Raw genomic sequence first — 19,794 nt, 5'->3', positions numbered from 1 at the left:
ACTTTAAATCAGGATTCACATTATGTCCGTGCTGCATTGCTGAGCAAGGAGCTAGGGCTGCCAGGATATGTCGCATATCTGTGCTGTGACTCAGAGCTTCCTCTCAGCAGTGTGTTTGTGTTTACGAGGTGCAAGTCATGAACTCTCTAATGAAGTATTAACAATCACTTTCTTGTCGAGGTGTTGCTTGTGGTTTATGGAAAGTGGTGGAAACATTTATGTTAAAGAACCACATATGGTACTAGCTGCACACTGACATCTTTGCTTGTGGTTCTTTGTCATCAAACATCTAAAGCACTGACCGGATAAAAAGCAGTAACTCACAAGCAGGGGTACTTCTGCAGTGGTCAGTGGGTATGTGTCAAAATTAGTTCAGCTAAACTGAAGAAAATCAAAAATTACAATTTAATTTACTGTAAGATTGTGTGGACCTGCAAAATTAACAGGCACACAGTAGAAAATAGATAGGAAAATTAATAATTCATACATAAATATAATAGAAAAACAATGGCCAAAAGTAAATAAAATTAATAAAATAGTTTACCGAGTGCATCAACTGATTTACATTTTATAATTATGTAAATTTAGACACTGTTGGCTAATGGAATCATTTTGTAACTTTAGCTAGAAAAAACTAGTTAAAATTATAAACTAAAGTCAGAAATCATTAGCCAAAATTTGTGATAAACCAATTAAATTGCTAACTTAACATCTTGAATAAGTAATATGCAGTAATGGCGTACAACATCTAAACATGAATAAACTGTCTTCCTTCTCTCACCCCAACCGATCGCAGTAATTGGCCACGCCCCTCCCTGAGCCTGGTTCTACCGAGGTTTCTTCCTGTTAAAAGGGAGTTTTCTTGCTCATGAGGGGCTCATATGATTGTTGGGTTTTTTCTCTGTATGTATTATTGTAGGGTCTACCTTACAACATAAAGCGCCTTGAGGCAACTGTTGTTGTGATTTGGAGCTATATAAATAAAACTGAATTGAATAAACAAGTTGAAATATTGAGCTAAAATTCTAGCGTGGCTAGAAATGTAAACATATCTAAAAGCACAGTAGAACAATTATCTGTTAAATAAACATACCGGATTTTAAAAAGATAAAATTCTTATTAAAAATTGGAAAGTGGCTAAAAGTATGGCTAACTGTTAAAACTGTTTGCTAAAAGTTTAAATAAACACATCAAAATGTTAGCTAAACATCCTAGATAAACAGTTGTTAAAAAATGATTTGCCAAAAGTGAAGCTAACTGTTTTCTACCACATCTGAGGTGATTAGAGCTTTGCAATCCATAGTGTACTAAGAAAATATTCCAAGAAAATATTGTACATGTTTTTCTGTTCTATCTTCCAATTTTGCTGAGTTTGTGTGAAAGTTAGCCTCAGTTTCCTGTTGTTAGCTGACAGGAATACATGCCTGCAGACCTTTTAATGAGTGCTTATTGTTGCCTTCCTATCAGCTTGAAACAGATCTCCTCTGATCTCTGACATACACAAGGTATTTTTGCCCAGATAACTGCTACTGATGTGATATATTCTTTTTTTTTTTCTCAAATCCGCATTCTTCCACAGGTCGTCACGACCGTGTCAACAATCCTACAGTAAATGCACTGTTGTTGAGTTGCTGCCATGTGATAACCCAATTAGATAGTTGCATTATTGAGCAACTGAACAGATATACCTAACAAAGCATCCAGCCAGTGTCACAGGTACATAAACATAAACGTAATTAGTAGCTATTAAATAAAGTAGTAACAAAAAGTAGTGGATTAATAGTCTAAATAGGATGTGAATTGTTGTAACTGATTAACAGTAAGCCAAATCTAATAGGTAAGAGTAAGCTACAATTGCTCCGAAGTTGAGTATAAAATGAGTTGAGACAACCACATTTGAGCTTGAGAGGTGATGGTGATCAAGAGGCTTTTGAGGACTTCTGTATGTCAGACGAAAACTGGGAACCACTGCTCTAATGTATAGCTTTATTTTAGAGACTGCTGGCCACAGAGGTTTTTGATTACATGCAACTAGAAAAAGACAGACACAGAAAGTTAGTTCTCATCGGGGACAGGACGAGGTTTGTGCAACAGAATAAAAGCTGAAATGAAGTCACCAGAGACACAAGGGAGCAGGAAAGCAGATAATTTCACATTGGGCCTCCAGAGTGAGAGATGGGCAGCCCTTAAAAGGACATGGGAGACACAGGATTGGCTGAGACACTAGACTAACAAACCACTGGATTGGTCGGCTGCGCTAAAGTGACCTGCATGGAATGGAGAAACTTTCCAAATAAGGAAGAGACTTGTGGGAGCTGACCTTCATAACACAGAGAGGGAGCTGGAAGACAGAGAGAGAGAGAGAGAGAGGGGTGAGCAGACGGGGAGGGAGTGATGAAAGGACACATGGAGGGATGAGGAGAGCGAGAGACCAGGCTGTATGCTTGGGAGTTGACAGCATGGAAACTAAGCGGCTTCAGTGATCCCCCTCATAGAAAGCAGAGTGTGTTTCCCAGGAAATAGCAGCCTGGTACGTTAAACACTGAGAAACAAACAGATAAATACACATTACCCAACATACATACACTCGGAGAGAAGAATTGTTTCCGGATGAGGTCAATCAACCTGTGATTAGATCCTGACTACGGGTGGTGGTGCAAGTGGTGAGTGCGGCTTCATGTGTGGCATACACGGTATCTCTCTTTAAACACACTCTCAATTAGACTACCACACAACTTCCACTTGTGGATGTTAATTAGAGGGTGTGATAATGTGTACACTGCTTTCACCAAGAAAACGACACTGAGAGCAGACGAGGCCCACTCTGACTCGCTTCTAAGTGTCAATGAGTCGAGTCGCAGGGAATGACTCGTACCTCGAACGGACAAGGAGACCCTCTCCAAGTAAGGTGCTGCATGAATAAGAGAGAGTTTGTTTTTTCAGTTTCTTTACCTCAAAGTCAGCGGGTGTTTTTGAATGAGCTAAGGTCTGTGTTTAACACAGCGGTCCCCAACCTTTTTTGCACCACGGACCAGTTTATGTCCAACGATGTTTTCACGGACCGACCTGTAAGGTGTTGCGGATAAATACAACAAATTAAAACCAGTACCTGTACCAAAAACAGATTTATTCATAACACACGGGAAAAGACCCAGGGAAATCGAGTTAACGATATAAACAATAACAAAATAACGATTAAAAACCCTGAAAACCATAAATTTCACACCTAGCCTCAAATCTCGCGGCCCAGTACCAAACAACTGAAGGACCAGTACCGGTCCGAGGCCCAGGGGTTGGGGACCGCTAGTTTAACACAGGCTTTAGACATTCTCATGCTCTGTTCACTAACAAAAAATAAGGAAGTGCTGAGGTGACACTGATACATTGTATCTAAAAGCTCTCTGATGTGAAGGTCTTCAGAAGATTTTTAAAGCAGCTTTATTGGGTGAAAACTGCCTTGCTGAACAAAATATATGCAAAAATCTTATAACTTATAGAAAAAAATCGCTTTTGTCAGACGAACTGTGGCCATGCTCATTTCTATCTGTACCTACAGTAGAACACACTGTAAACTGGAATACCGAAATTAAATAGATTCAATTAATTTAAAAACTAAAGCTCTGCTAACAAAAATATTTTAACGTTTCCTTGTACTTTGTTAAAACTTTTTTTAAGCAGATTATTTTCGATTAGTTTAAACTATTTTGCGGTTTATTTAAGAATAGCATACATTCACAGTCTTTATGTTTGTGGGTGTGATGAGGGTTATTGGGAAAGTTTCACCCTATTGAAGTGTGAATCTTACCAAAAAACTGAATTTGTAAAAATGACGTCTTTTCTTCCCCTTCCTTTCACAATAAAAGTATCTTGCATATACACTGAATGACTGCTGTAGATAACACGGTTTACAAAACTGCCTGACCTTTCCCCAGTCATTGCACGCACACTTGAAACAGACACAAAAACACTACACTGGACCGGATCACCGGCCTCCTACTTTCCTCCCACCAACACACCATGACTCAACCGGCCTCTAAAAATAGACTACTCACAAAAATAGAAATGATCAATTCCTTTTTTAAAAAATTACTCATTCCACAAAAATTAGAGGGTTTTTTTGTTTTTTACACTGAATACTTTCAGTGAATGAAACCAGATCTATGTGGTTGTGATGGGTGTGTTTACATACACAGTGACACTTGGAGTGCGTCCACTGTTTAAATGATTCCAAAGGTCCACAACAGTGTGCGTGCGTTACATGAAACTATTATATCTCTCCTGCTCATTTGACATAGATAGATAATGTTTCTGCTGCCATAAAGAGAATGTGGATTTTATTTCCAGACGTGGCCTAGTTTAAAATGTACCTTACAATGGATGAATCTCATTCGTGTCACCTGAATTTGAGAGATTTCTTTAGATGATTAATTCCATAGATCTATATCTGACTCTCTCTTCTCAATCATCCTGTCTCTCTCAAGTCTTCAGTCATTCAAGAAACATTATAAATCTAAAACACAAAATGACAAGCAAAAGACACCGGATATGGGTGTCTCTCTCATTCTTATCATGATGACAGTAAATCAGCTCTGCGGTCAGTGCTGAACCTTTATTCTGAAAGGGCCGGCTTTCAGCTGGCAGACTGCATGCTTTTATTGTGTAGGAGGAGGAGCTCACAGACAGACTGACTCAGAGGGAGAGAGAGAGAGAGACTGTGTCTGTCACTGTCTGGCCGCTCACCGCTATATATGCGTCTCCTACCTGAAAGTGGAGCAGTCAGTTGCAGTCCACTCTCCTGCAGGGAAATATCTCCACCACAGACATTACCACTCAAGGTAAAGCTTTTTCTTTTACTTGTCTAAACTCAGATCTCAATTGAATTAAGCTTGGGGACTTTTCATTAACTTTCAAAAACTCTTTTCTCAGAATTTCTTGAATTTATTTGCATTTTTTAACTGAAACACTTTGTCAGTAAAATAAAAATAGGGAGCAGAAGAAGAAAAGGGAGGCAAACGACTGAGGTAGAATAAACAGCAGCTTTTTTTTTCCTTCACAGTCTCCGGGTTTACCAGCTCAACATGTTAATGTTTAAATCATATGTTGTCAGAGCTGGTGTGTGGTTTAGGAGCAGACGGAGGCTGAGTGCGATAACCATTCATTTTGGAGGCTCTAGAAAGGTAGCGAGTTTGGACTGCAGAGAGAAAAAGAAGAAAAAGGAGAGAAGAGGGGGTGAAAGAAGAGTAGCATCACTATGAGCGATTTTAGCTGAAGTTAGTTTGTTAGTTTTCTTTCCAGCAGTGCGACTGTGTTTATGTGGCGAGGTTCATTTGTTTGCAGAGCGCCTCTGTGGAGTCAGATGGATTAGTTAACACAATAGAGTCTGTTAGGTGGAAAAAACTTCTGACTTACTCCGTTGTAACTCTTCACTGACTGAGTTCTTTCTCTCTCTGGCTCTTCCTTTTCCTTCATCCTCCTCCTCCTCCTTCTACCCTTCTTTCCCTCCACTCCTGCTGCTAATCCCATTTGATGGCGATGTCTTTCCCACTTCAATCCACCGAAGAATGTCTTCAGCATTCCTTCTATAGAGAAAGGGGAAAAAAAACAATCAGGGCTGAGCCAGAGGAGTGGGGAGAAGAGGGAGAGATGGATGGAGGTGTATAGAGAAAAGCAGGGCTCGCTGATTGTGGAGAGCCTCTTCACCTTGCGTATGAAATATGAGCCCAGATAGAGCGCGAGGGGGGGGGGGGAAATAAGAGAAAGAGAGAAAGTAGGGCAGAGAGAAAGTGGAAGTGTGTGATCGGGCAGCCGTAAGCTGTTTTTTTGGTGTGGCTGGAATAAGAAAAATGCTCTGTGTTACGCTTTAAAGAGAGGGGGAGAAAGGAAAACAGTCTGGTTCTGTTTTATGTGGTGTGTGTGCAATTAGAGCCAAAGAGAATGAGGAGGTGGAGGTATACCAGGGAAGAGTGGGGCTGAAAATAAGCTAAAGAGAACGTATGCACTGAGATGAAGAACTGAATGATGGAGAGCGGCTGCAGATGAAGCAGCAGCAGACTGGATTCTGAGCGGCAGACAACCCTGTGAGATTATTCTGAAATGCTCGTGGAAAATTGGAGCGGTTTCTTTGTTAGCTCGTTTTCTCTTGTGAAAGTAAGTAGAGGCGGGCAGATATGAACAAGGGAGTCCAGAGAGAGAGAGAAAAGAGCGCAGGCTTCTTTGTGTTGCTGTCAGAATTATTTTCCCAGCTGTTGCCATGTGTAAATTTAAATTTCACAACATTACACAACAGATTTGTACATGTAAGACTTACTGCAAGTCTCTCTGTACTCACAAAGTTTAGAAATTCTCAACATGACACATTTTCTAGGGAAGGATAACATAGAAAGTAAGCAAATGGAAACTTGAGTCAGAAGGGACTCCTCCAGCACATTTAAACAGACAGTCTTACTAACAGTGTGTCAATCTCAGTCACTTTGTCAGACTGATGGTGTGTTTTTGCTCGAGGGCATCGGACAGCTTCGTGCTGACACGTAATAGTAATGATGCAATGCTCACCGGTGAATATAAGCAACAGTAGCTGTGAACCAGATGTGTGTGTTTCCATATCTATACCCATTTTTGTGCTGCAACTGTGTGATTTAATCTCACAGTTCTCTTGAACTCGGTCTCTGATTTAAGTCACCGTTTGTGCGACACTATTTCCACGCAGTGTTTGAGTTGTAGGTGTGATACCGGAGCTTAATTTCGCTATTTCTCTATGAATCATTTACAGACTGCGAAGCCGTGCTGTTACCCAGCCACAGGTGTTTGTAGAAACAAACACACAATAGGGTCTGCTGTAGCCTGAAAGCATAACACCCACTAAAGCCATTCCTCAGTCTTCCTGCTGAGGCTGCTGAGAACTGCAGCCACAGTTCTCCTCATGTTGTTGTTTACAGAAGGAAACCCCTCATTACTGATGATGTACACTCAACAACTTCCTGTTCTCCCCCTTCTCCCTCGTACGCTTCCTGTCATCAGCTGTCCAGGTCTAATAAAGCGGCTCCGTCTTTTACAGCCAGCTGCAGAGCTAACGAGATGGGCGGCAGATAAACCTGTGGATGGCTCCCAGCTTGCTTCGATAGTCGGTGGAACAGTGGATGAGTTTCTCACGCACTTTGTTTGCGCTTCCTGAACAATAACAAACAGTACAGTGCAAGCACAGATATTTAGAAGGTTGAGGTCTTCATTTATTAAAGCAGCATGCTGCTGGTAATGACCCACTGCATCTGGCACATCTCAGTGTTTAGCAGGCTGATACATCACGGGGCTGTAAAAGAGTCCTTCAATTAAGTTACTGTCAAGCTGTTCTGGAGTCTGTTTATTGAGCTTTTAGAAACTGCAGAGATGGATTCCTCTTAGCCCTTTTTTTTGCCCTTCCCTCCTTTTCCTTTTATAAAAAAGGGATTTAAAGACAGGATCCAGCCCAAGGAAAGTATTTTTCAGGATGAAAATAAGAGGAGACTCAAAGGCTTATTGCCTATTTATACCACCAAAAAAGAGAGAGGGCAAAAAAAGACAGACATAAGAGTAATGCTGCTTTACAGTTGGAATGACAGACAGAGGAGCTGGAGCATTTTCTCTCAGCGAAGCAGAGCGCTTTGTGGGCCAGCTGGCTCAGACCAGAACAGCAAAACACAGTGCCGTTGGCTTGACGACAGAGGAACACTTCCCTCCTAATTCAGCCCCGCTCGCCGCAAGAACAAAGAATAAGAGCGAGTGATGGGAGCCTGTTCTGCTTCTCGGCGCATTTTAAACAACTTGTAATCATCTACTCAAGGTATAGGTCACGTTTTAGTAAGGATTCTGCTCTTCTGGAGTGCAGATGGGATGAAGAAGCCGGACATTGTGTAGTGGCTTGTCATGCACTTTGTGGTCACAGCGGTGCGGATGATGAGAGCTGGAGGCTGCACAGCTGCAGGGTCATAGAAGTCTGGAAGACTCCTGGTCACTTGCTTCATGTAAATTTTTAAGTGGACTATAAAACTATTCGTGTAGCTTCAAACACAAGCTAACATAACATTTTCATGCACTTTTAAATGTGAAGCAAATGTCCAAATGGGAGTCGGAGTCCAGTCTTATCTAGTAAAATTAGAGTCCGACTATGGTAAATGGCATTTAGCTGGAAGTGAAATGCATTTCAGTGCTGACTGACACTAGGAGTATATTGTTGTATAGTAATAATGTATAGTTTGACTTATAATGAATGAAGACCCCTTGGAAACTAAAGAGCTCTTTTTAAGACAAAGGGATGAACTCAGTTACAGGGTAATATCTGCCCTTCGTCCTACTCACACAACATAAAAGAGGGGGGAAACACTAACTTCTCCAACAGAAATACTATACTCAGCTCTAAGAGAGTGTCAAAAGTGTAGGTAAATGCTAAAAAGGTCTTTGAGGTCTTCCCCTGCTGAGGCAGTAAAGCATTGTGTCGAGGAGAGTGGGATGAGGCTTTGAGGAAATTAAGAGTGTTTCCTCTCTGCTGGAGCAGACGGGCAGGGTGCTTATGCCTCCGAGAACACCGCCAAAAAAGGAATCAAACCGCTGCGGAGAGCTGTGAGCCTCACGAGCTGCCAAACTATTCCTGTAAAAGAGCTCTTTTGGTGGACTCCCAAACAGGAGACCTTTGGGGAATGTAAAGGAAAATGTATACAAAGAGGGGGGACACACACTGAATTGATTGTGTGCTCAGTGAGTCCTGTAAGGGGAGCACCAGGTGGAATGACTGCAGGGGATGTTTTTGAATTATTGACTTTTATTTGAGCCAATGAATTCCCTTCTGGGGGTGTATTACCAAAATACTTGCCTAGGACAGTCTATGTGATGATCTCCAATTAAGGGTAAAAGTATGTATGCAGTACCTACAACTGATAAATGGTAGGCTGAATGAAATCACTAAGAGTAGATGGCAAAAGCTAAAAGTAGTTTGAAACATCTGAACTGAGGTATTGTTGATAAAATTGTTCTTTTAGTCCATCTGGCAGGACTCGTGTCAAATTATGCTACGACTATCAATTTTGTCAAATTAGCACTGGTGACATTTGTAAATCTGTACCCCGAGCCGAGAGGGAGGGGGTTTTCTTTGCATTGTCACAGATGAAAAATAGTGGAAACGCTCCGCTGATTATTCAACATCTGGAAAAGATTTGGGCACATGAACTTGGTGGACTCTTGACAACACGCACCACTGGGATGTACAGTATATTCTGAGCAGGCAGCCTGTGAAGAACTCATCAGTCTCACATGCTCATGTGAGCTGTAGACTCTCAAGGTTTATAACTTTTCATCTTTTTTTCCCAAAGACCTACGGCCTCCTTCTGATCCTCAGGGAGAGCACCTCAGAGTTCACTCATGTCCTGTGATTTTCAAAACATTTTAAAACCCTCCTGGTTCGTGAAAAATTAGTGTCGACAACTGAAACTTTAGATTATGAGTTAGCCTCCGTCTCCTCCACAATGACACAGGAACTGATTGACCACGCCTGTGCAAAAATAAATCAGGATCCTGGCAAAATGACACAGAAATATTGCCTTTTTTTTCCTTCATTCTGCAAATTCGAGGAGCCACACCTTAACCGTGGGGTTTTACTTTTCCACAGCTCTGCTTATACCCCAGTTTGCTGTCCATCCACTTCAACGCTGCTGAACAACAGGAACAGAGCTGTTTTCTTCACTGTTGCACTTATCATCTGGTTCCAGCGCCACGCTTGATGTATTGTCAACAGTCGGGCTTTTTAACAAGTCTTTGTTAGAGGCTAGAGGCTGATAAACTATCAGTCGGTGCCGCTCGTGCAGTGGTTTCCTCCCAGAAGTTGCACACATACCAACACTTTGCCCAAGCCTCTGGCCTGACAAGCTATCACCTTCAGAGCAGAGGAAAAACATTTCACACAGTTCGACTCCTGCTGACAACTGTCAGGCTGACGGCCGAGTGCTGATGTCATCCTGAAAATGCTTTGCGTCTTTAATAATTTACATCTCAGCTAACTTCACTTGACTTTCCAAACACTTTGACTCTCCATTGATGATGTTCACATCTGGCCTCCAACCTTCCTGCCAGTTGTGTTCTGACTACAGTTGGATTGAGACCAGACTATTGTGTCATGCATAAACTAAAAACAGATGATTTTGTAACATTTTTACTGTTACCCTGTTATCATCTGCCCCTCAGGTTTTTTTAAAAAGATTTTTATGAAACTTTATTTTCTGATGACTGGTTGTTCTTCACAGGAACGCGGCACAGCTGAAGCAGCTGCAGGACCAGATTCTGTTGGAGCAGCAGGAAGCAGCCAACTGGCAGCAGCAGCAGCTGGAGCAGCAGAATCAGGAAATCCCACCTCCACCTCTGCAGCCACTTCAGGAAGTATCTCCACCTGCTCCTCCATCCCCACCTCTCCCACCTCCTCCCTCCTTCCAGGAGTTGGAGAACAGCACAGCCATGCAAGCCAGCACATTCAACTATGCCCGGCCCAAGCAGTTCATTGCAGCGCAGAGCCCCGGTGGGGCGGGCTACGTCACCCAGTCCTCTGGCTCCTCTGGATCCAGCCTGTCATCCCCTCTGTCTCCACCCACCTCACACAAGTCCTTCAGCAGGGTCACCATGCCCACCTTCACCAAGGCGAGCGGCCTCGAGTCCCCAAGCTCTCCTTCCTTCCCTCCTCCACCTCCGCCCTTCCTCAGCTCCGGCAGCCTGTCCTCGCCATCAGGTCCCGCCCAAGACTTTCCTCCTCCACCTCCTCCTCCCCCCCCACCCGTAGCCACATCTCCAGCATACTCAGATATGTCCTCGCCTTTCTCTTCCGTCCCTCCATCTCCTGCCTCCAGCTTCCTTTCCTCAGTGTTGCCCTCCACACCTTCCACACCTGGCAGCCCTACAGTCAATGCCATGGGTCTTCCTAAAGGCAACGGGACTGTGTAAGTGACATTCAAATACACTTTTAACCACATATCTTTTTTTACAGAGTCTGTCAGCAGCATCAGGCCAGCACAGTCTGTGTGTCAGGCACTAACTGCTGGCAGCTGAGTGCAGAATGTCTGCTGCTGGATAGAAGATGACATGTTTACATTTTTTTGCAGCATGTTTACAGGAAAATGCCAACTAGAGACCCCACACACATAAACAAAAGTTGCTCAAAAGGTGCAAGGCCCTCACCCCAATTGGGGGAAAAAAATATACACAAAGTCCTCGAGACGGAAAGACTTGTTGAAATTAATATAAACAATAACGTTAGCTTATATTTTAAAAAAAATCTATCACTCTGCAGAGTATCTAGCTGATTTTGCACTCTGCTTATTGAGTTAGCTGATAAAAAATCTGTTTGTGTGTAGATAATCCTCGTCTGATGGCGTCCCTGAAGAGAGTAATTTTTTTTTTCCTTCCATCAAGGACATTCCACCTTTTAGCTCTTTGCCAGTAAATTTTCATCACTCCCGAACTCCCCCTGCTATTTCTGGAATTCCTGCTGCACTTGTGAGAGATAAGAAGACACACTGCGAAATGCTATAGCTGAACATGTCCAGATAAGGGTTCGTGTTAGAAAGCAAGCGGGGCAGCCATGGAGGAAAGAGGTGCTGAGATTATGTGAGTCACACAGTGACAGGGGGCCAGACCCTATATTGATCTCAGCCACTTTCCTGCTGTTCAAAACTTCTGTTTATGAGGGGCTTAAAGGGAAGGGTAAGGGGGATATAACGGTTTGTTTCAGATAGTGAAATAATACCAAGTCCTACTATATAATAAATAAAGGTTATTTTCAACTTTTTGTCATTCTTTTAGCAAAGCATTTCCAAGGAAGTCCTCTGTCACCAAGACACCACGCATCGCCTCCGACTCAGACATTCAGGGATCCAAGGATGCGGTCATCCAGGATTTGGAGAGAAAACTGCGCTTCAAAGAGGAGCGCATCAGCAATGGTCAACAGGTATGTGTTTGTACGTGTATGTGGGTGTGTTAAATTCTTAGTAAAATACTGAACAGTGTGTTTGCAGACAGTTACTGAATGAGCTTGTTCAGTAACCATTAACACGGAATAACAAGCGTCCCAACCCATCCAACCAACGAAAAATTCAAAGAGCGTTTGGTTCATGCACCCTCAAGGAAATTCCATATGTTTTCTCCACATATAATTGATACCCTATTGACACAAGGCTTAGATACAAATAATGCAGTGTAAAAGTGTGTGTTTTTCTAACTCGCACACTAACCCGTACTGACCCCATTAATCACTGCTTCCAGAGGTTAACCTATGAGGAGAAGATGGCTCGCAGGCTCTTGGGTGCTGACAACGCAGCCACGGTCTTAAACACACAGGACACAGAGGAGGAGCCAGTCACACAGGTACGGCAGCTCTTTATCAGGATCCACACACACTGGAGGGAGGAACAAAACAGCACACGCACAAACCTGAAATCACACAGGCATGAAACCGTTTTACCAGCATATCTACACTGGCACAAATCCCCCTGCTGCATGCATACTACACATGCACCTCTCCGTGTGTCCACTGATACTTCGCTGGTGTCATTCCTATCTCATGATCACTGGCTTTCCTCCACCCCAAGCCACTGTAAACACTGCTGAGTGCACGTTATGAAAGCAGTGTGTAAACACTGCAAAGTCCTCCAGAGCCCTCCATAAAAAGCTCTGTTTATGCAAACTCCTAGAACCAAGTGTTGCTGCAAACATGTTGTTCAAATGCTCTCTTAGACACCAAATAGTCACTTTGGAGAAACAGAAAAGAAGCACAACATCCCCACAGAGTTGGTTATGAATTTCAAAGACAAAGAAAGAGAAATTAAAGCCTTAATTTGTTTTTTAGATCTTTCAGTGTATTTCAATAGCATTTTAGACTGGGATAGCCAATAATAATTCAAATCAGACTATATGGAGGACATCACAGTGATGCATTATCATCCTTCAGCAACATGCACACATAGACTACATGAAAGTTGCCAGTAAACATCCCCATATCACATCTTGTGTCCACAATGTCAGAGTTAGCACTCTGCCACCCCTATGTGCTAATGCCTCTTTGTATGAGGAGCAACTCAGCTGATTAGAGCAATACAGCTAGTTTGCATGGCGAAGCTTGCAAAGGCATCGGCACTAGTGCATTATGCCACTTTGTATTTGCTAAAATGTTTCTTGCATGTGTTTGTATTCTTTTTTTCTTTTGAGAGCAGGTAAGTTTGAACATGCACACAAACCAGACTATAAGAGATGGACGTAGCCTATATGGAAGTACCTCAAACTGAGATTATTTAACGTCCAGCAGGGGGCGCTTTATCTGGTTGGAAATAAAAGGTCAGATCTTTAGAAGTCTATGAGAAAATGACCCTTCTTTTCCAATCATCTGTGTCCCCCGGTAGACACTTTTCTGATGGATTTATGGTCTCAATAACTAGTTTAAAGTCTCTTTTAATACAGCATGATGTTTATTTTCTATATGTTATCCTGATTTTTATTCGAATAAGCAGTAAAATATACTTAGTAGTAACTGACAGTTCGCTAGTGTCCTTTTTTATTTAGATAGATTAGCTTATTAAAATAAGTAAGGATGATGGCCCCCAAACTGGAATCCACAAACCAGTGGTTCACATCACCGTGGCTACTTCCATCTTTTATATAAAGAATTTAGCAACTGTTTCTTGCCCTGTTTAATCCATCATGACAGACACAAAAACAAAGCCTCTTTTTCTCCCAACAGGAAGACAAATCATCTGATAGAGACTCTTACCCTCAAAAGGTTATTGACACCTCCTGGTTTTTCTTCACTCTAAAATATCACTGTGTCAAGCTATGCACACAAAAATCATAAACGTGTACAGTTTAACTGAAGCGGGATCAGGTGTGGCAGTTATCTCATTTGGAAACAAGTGTTATAGAAAGGATACAGGGATACAGAATTTGTTACTGATCACTCAGCTTTTATATCCACTGGTCGCTTTTTGCGGTTGGTTCGCAAATATTCACAAAAGAGTGTTTAGTGTTTGTCCTTATCTGCACCTTTTACTGCCTATTTTCATTTAATGTGCAATATAAATTTTAGATACTAAAGCATGTTGAGAGCTTAATTGCAACATAACCATCAATCAGCACATTTGGTTCTACCACATATGTTTGTGATGGCAGCAAAGTGAAGACAAAGTGCATGCTGTAGTTTTAGGCCACATCTTTACTATGTTTGAAGGCATTCTTACTTTGAAAGATTTTAACATGGAACCAGCCGCCTCTGTATTATTACCGGATAATAGCTCGCCAGTTCAGGACTCCTATAATTGCTGTGATCCTAAGCAGGACAGCAAGTTCAGGAGGATATATGTTGGCTCTGCAGCTGTGCCCGGAGGCCTGTCATTATCTGTGTGATGTGTCATCAGAGCAAGCTGCTCTGCAGATGTTCTCCACTGCCTCCTCAGAGTTCCAGCACTGAAAGATTGATGAAGATGATGAGATAGAGGAGTGCCTCATGTGGGTAAAGACAGTTAGGGAATTGGGAGAAAGTTGGTAGTTTCAGTAACCTTGAAGACAGTTTTATGAGTTTGTAAAAAGTTAAAATTGGGCAAAATGTGTTGTAAAGATAGCTGTCCTCACGCTTTTAAATGCACTTGCACTCGCTATGGGTTCACACAAACCACTCACTCTCTCTCACTAATGCAGTGTTTCTGCTGCAGGGTTTGTCTAAATCTAGTTTTTTGTCTCTTTTACTTATTTAGGAATACAAAGTGTCGAGCTTTGAGCAGCGTCTGATCAGTGAGATCGAGTACCGTTTGGAGCGTTCTCCGGTGGAGGAATCGGACGATGACGTGGAGCATGATGATAACTCTGCTGGCCGAGGGGTGGCACCATCTTTCGACCAGAAACTCAAACACTACAAAGTCTTTGAGGGCATGCCAGTCACCTTCTCCTGCAAGATCAAAGGAGACCCCAAACCAAAGGTGAGAGGGTCTACATCGAATTTAGAGAACATCAACACACTTAAACACAGCTGGGATGATTCTAATGTTATTCTGAAAGCATTTATTAAGGTTCAAATTCCTGGCTTGAGGGGGTTCCTGATATGTGATGGTGCTGATGGAAAGTGTATATACTGTACATTTATTGTACACTGGGATAAGGAGAGGCTCTTTGCGGGAATACACTCTGGGACTAACTGGCTGGTTGGCTCTGTGTGTATTAATCAGACTGTGTTGACAGGTTTAACGGGAAAAAAAAATAAGAAATGAGATAGGGGCCAAATATTCATGGAGTATTACCTTTCATTCATTCATCCATCCATCCTGTTCTGCTTAGTTAAGACCAGGTGGCAGGGAGCAGCAGCCCAAGAAGAGATGTCTAAACCTATCTCTCCTCAGCTTGTTTCTGGTAGAATGCGACCTAAAAAACCTCAACTGCCTCCTTTTGATATGGTAGAGCAGCATCTCTACTATTCCTGTCTTCCTACAGTCTTTAATGAGCCCATTCACCCTTTCCAGGAATAGCCTTTCTGCCACTTGTAGCTACGATCTTATTCTTTAAGTCATTACCCATTTATGATTACAGGTGAGGACTGGGGCAAAGCTTCCCCAGTAAATCAAAAGCAATGCCTTTAATCTGTCTGTCAATCTCCAGCTCTCCTCCCCTGTAGCGGGCACTCCATCCTTTTCTGTCTAAGAACAATGGCCTTAGAAGTTTTGCTTTTAGTCCTAGCCACTGTGCTTGCCCAACAGGATCATATCATCTTTAAATAACAAGTTATGAACAGAACTTGTAGCAGAGTCCAATGGCGACCTGGAGTCAGTCTGCCTTATTCCCATCAATATAAACCAAGTATTGCTAGGGGAAAAAAGTGATTTCTTTGCGATGTTAGTGCCAAAGTCAGTCCATGAAAAACTTGTCTGATAATTGTATGATCTTGTGCTGCAGGTCTACTGGTTTAAAGATGGTAAGCAGATCTCTAAGAGGAGCGAGCACTACAGGATCAGCCGAGATCCTGATGGAACCTGCTCCCTGCACACTGCTGCAGCGTCACTGGACGATGACGGCAACTACACCATCTTGGCAGGCAACCCTGAGGTGAGTTGAAAAAACAATGCAAACACCTATGTTCGACTGCCTGTCTGATATGTCACCACTCATAAAAATAATGTTCTCTGGCTTGAACGGGAAGAGGGGGTTGAATGAGACAGGAAAACCCTGAAGAGGTTCAAAAGTTTATGTCGAACAGGCCCTCGAACTGTCTTTTCCAGCTCTAACACTCACATTTCATTTCCTCCTCTCAGTCTGACTTGCCGCTCCTGGCGTTTTATCACCTCATAAGTTCCCTCTCTTCCTCTCTCAGGGCAGGGTGAGCTGCACTGGCAGGATGATGGTCCAGGCGGTGAACCAGCGAGGTCGCAGCCAGCGCTCAGCACCTGGACACATGCGCAGGTGAGGCTGGCAGCAGATGGAGAGAAGACAAACAAAATCTCCGTCTGGCGCGTGTGTTGCAGGCTGTTCACCATCTGCACGTGCTTCTGTGCTCGCTCACACATTTCCGCACGGATTCAAAACAGTCCAAGAAGCTTCTATTTAAGCAAATGTTTGCCGTGAGCTGAATCCCACTGTTCGGGGGAGAAAAGCTCAGTGTTAATGAGAGGGAACACCTGTTAGCATGGCTCTGTTTTTCATTGCTCTAATGATCTTGTACATGCAGTATGCAGTCGTGCAAGGCCAGATATTGAAAAATGCACTGATGATCGCAGACATTCTTATGGTCGCTTACAGAACATAAAAAACACCTGTAATCTGTTATCAAGATGAACACACCCTGATTAAATTAGAGCTTAAGGATGTTTTGAGTAAGGAGAGAGATCCAGATAACAATCAGTGTCTCCTGCTCTCTTTATTTCTCTCCTTGGCTGATATTCAGGCAGTGTGGCGATGTCACTGTTTTTTCAGGGTATAGTCATAAGAACATCTCCAGGTCCTGTCCTCCTGTACAAGTCTTAAAGAGACTTTTACATGTCACAAAACAGGAAGTGGAAGTAGGGGAAAGAGAACTGGAGGGTTTTTTAACCCTTTAAACCCTAACCCGTCACCGATGACGGTTAGCATTTTTAGCAACTCCAGGCCTCGAGGGCCGGTGTCCTGCAGGTTTTAGATCTCACCCTGGGTCAACACACCTGAATCAAATGATTAGCTCATTACCAGGCCTCTGGAGAACTTCAAGACATGTTGAGGAGGTAATTTAGCCATTTAAATCAGCTGTGTTAGATCAAGGCTGCATCTAAAACCTGCAGGACACCGGCCCTTGAGGCCTGGAGTTGCCTTCCCCTGGTTTAAAGGGTAAATTAGGTCAGGGTTTAAAGGGTTAAAGTATTCTACTCTTTCTGACAGGGGGATTTCATACCTACGATTTTATGTGCTTCCCCGTGTAGCCTTAGTTGAGAGTTTAACATTCAGCAAATAAAAACTAAAAGTTTGTTCTTTTCCAAAACATCTCATTAATTCAGAGCTTAAATTTTAATCCCAGAAACCCTTTGTCTGTCTCTCTCTCTCTCTCTCTCTCTCTATCAGGCCCAGGTCCAGGTCTAGAGACAGCGGTGATGAGAACGATAACATCCAAGAGCGTCACTTCCGCCCCCACTTCCTGCAGGCGCCTGGTGACCTCATTGTTCAGGAAGGCCGTCTGTGTCGAATGGACTGCAAGGTAAATACACACCTCTAGTGTAACATGTGCCAGCATGGGTGTACACGGTGATAAAACAGAGGAAGGAAGGAACTGTGGTTGTACTGTAGCTGCTCAGTCAATTATTAACAATATTAAAAACACCTATACAGCACTTTTTAACAATGTTACAAAATGTTTCACAATTAGAACTTCTTGCATTACATAAACAAGCATACATATACCAATGTGCTGTGCATACAGCTTTTATTATAGTAGGAGGTCAAGTAGATGAAATGGTCCAAATCTGGAAGCATCGAGTTTTTCCACAGTGTTTGGACTGATGTGATGTAATGGCACATGGCAGGTTTTATTAGTGGCAGCCTGATTCTCTTTTCAGTCTGTTTTGAGAAAGGTCCTCCCTGTTAAAACTGTTAATATATGGCTAGCACTGCTGCCAGACAGAAACGGTCCTGATTTCAGAACTTTCTATGTGGAGATTGCAAACCATCCCTGTTTTCACCCAGGTTTTCTTCAGGAACTCAAAAACAACATATAAGGTTGATGGCCTGGCACACTCTTACAAAAGAAGTTTCTAATATCAAAAGCTGCACATGGTTGAAAAAGTAATTTCGATAACTATTTTTTATCTTTTGTAAATATAGTCATAACTTTTTATGTATTAATGTGGCATTACTGCATTATATTTACATAAGGAAACTGGAAGACCCAATGATAGGCAAACCCAGGTACCAGTGAATGTTTGGCCTAAATTTGATCCAAATCTACAGTTGTTGGTCTACTTTTGGCCTTGATGGACGGACATTAGCTGAACTCCGGCACGGACCCCTCTTATATGGGCCATATATCAGTTGTACTGTAGCATTAGGGTCACATCTGGCACACAAAAACATCTGGGAAGTACTACATAAATAAACTAGACAAATGAGGGGAGTGCTTATGAAAAGTCTTACCTATTTGTTAAAAAATGTGCTTTTGGGTGACATTTAAAATAAACCACAGAATCAACTAATATGACCAAGTCAGGTAGCCTGTTTCAAAGTATATCTCCTTTAGCCTAAAAGAGAGGCAAGACAGGGTTTTTTATGTGATTACTGCTAATATTTCTCAGCAACCTATTGCTGCCTTATGGAGCAGTTAAAGACAAGAGAACAATAATCTTAAAATTATCTTAATGGGATGGTTTTAAAATAGACAGATTCAAAATTCAACTGCTGGTCAAAACAATAAAAAGATCCTTAGTGGTGAACTTGCCAGTGATGAGTGCAATATAATGGCTGACCTTGTTAGCAAAAGAAGTTTGGGGCAGTGACAAGGAGATGGAGAGTAAAAGAAGCTAAACAATCATTAATGATGTCAGGTTTAATGGACAGAGGTGGTTAAGAATGAATTGTGACTGTTTAATTGCAGGTAAAATTAGCTACACTGTATCACTTTGGTGCTTTCACTAGTGAATTATTCAAATGAGCAGTATAGTTTTTGATCAACTGTTAGAAAAAGGGAGTTGGTTTTGAGATGCTGCATTTTTGATGTAAAAAAGAAGAAAAAACAAACTTTTTGTTTTTTGGGTTTGTGTTTTTTCTTTGGTTGAGTATGGCGTGTCAAGCTATGAACTTTAATGTGCCTGTGGTTTCAGCCCTGTGTGTTACAATCTGTCATTTTAACTTTAACCCTACTCACCAAGCCATTGCTTTGATTTAACCTGCTGTGCTTATTGAATAGACTGCAGGTGAACACACTATCGCTGCTATTCTTTGATAAACCAAAGAGTCTAAAATAAGTGAGACGTGACTAGAAAGAAAGATGCCCGCACCAAAGAGAATATGTTAATCATAGTAATAGAGAAAAAACCATTTCAAATCCACCCTTTAATTCAGCGTCTGTATTGCTTTCAGGGAGGCTCCATGTCAGTGCTGCCAAGGAAGCATTTCCCTTTCCGTGCATTCCAGTTCCTCTAGTGAACTAGCGCAGACAAGATTTTTCATCACTTTATGAATGGCTCACAACGGACAGACAGGGCACACAGGTGTCATTTTTCAGGGATTAAGTGGGATCAGGTTTTTCTACAATTATTTCCCCTTACACCACTCCCACCACCCGTGCTCGTTTTCTTT

At 42.2% G+C, this 19,794-nt stretch overlaps 1 protein-coding gene across 3 annotated transcripts in view; it reads left to right on the top strand.

Moving 5' to 3' along the window:
* Positions 1 to 19,794, top strand: part of palld (palladin, cytoskeletal associated protein) — a 68,346-nt gene that overhangs the window by 45,228 nt on the left and 3,324 nt on the right. For 2 of the 3 annotated variants that reach the window (XM_084920655.1, XM_084920654.1), the window contains exons 11-18: positions 10,266 to 10,949; positions 11,812 to 11,956; positions 12,271 to 12,372; positions 13,742 to 13,780; positions 14,748 to 14,969; positions 15,937 to 16,086; positions 16,352 to 16,440; positions 17,569 to 17,701. In XM_084920655.1, coding sequence (XP_084776781.1) covers positions 10,266 to 10,949; positions 11,812 to 11,956; positions 12,271 to 12,372; positions 13,742 to 13,780; positions 14,748 to 14,969; positions 15,937 to 16,086; positions 16,352 to 16,440; positions 17,569 to 17,701 — 1,564 coding nt within the window. The remainder of the gene's footprint in view (positions 1 to 10,265; positions 10,950 to 11,811; positions 11,957 to 12,270; positions 12,373 to 13,741; positions 13,781 to 14,747; positions 14,970 to 15,936; positions 16,087 to 16,351; positions 16,441 to 17,568; positions 17,702 to 19,794) is intronic. The other variant, XM_084920656.1, reaches the window with a different exon arrangement.

This window comes from Perissodus microlepis, chromosome 23, assembly GCF_051167445.1.
Source record: "Perissodus microlepis isolate ML-2025 ecotype Zambia chromosome 23, ASM5116744v1, whole genome shotgun sequence".
NCBI lineage: Eukaryota > Metazoa > Chordata > Actinopteri > Cichliformes > Cichlidae > Perissodus > Perissodus microlepis.
Note: the sequence above shows the minus strand (reverse complement) of the source record. Positions and strands in the feature narration are given on the sequence as shown.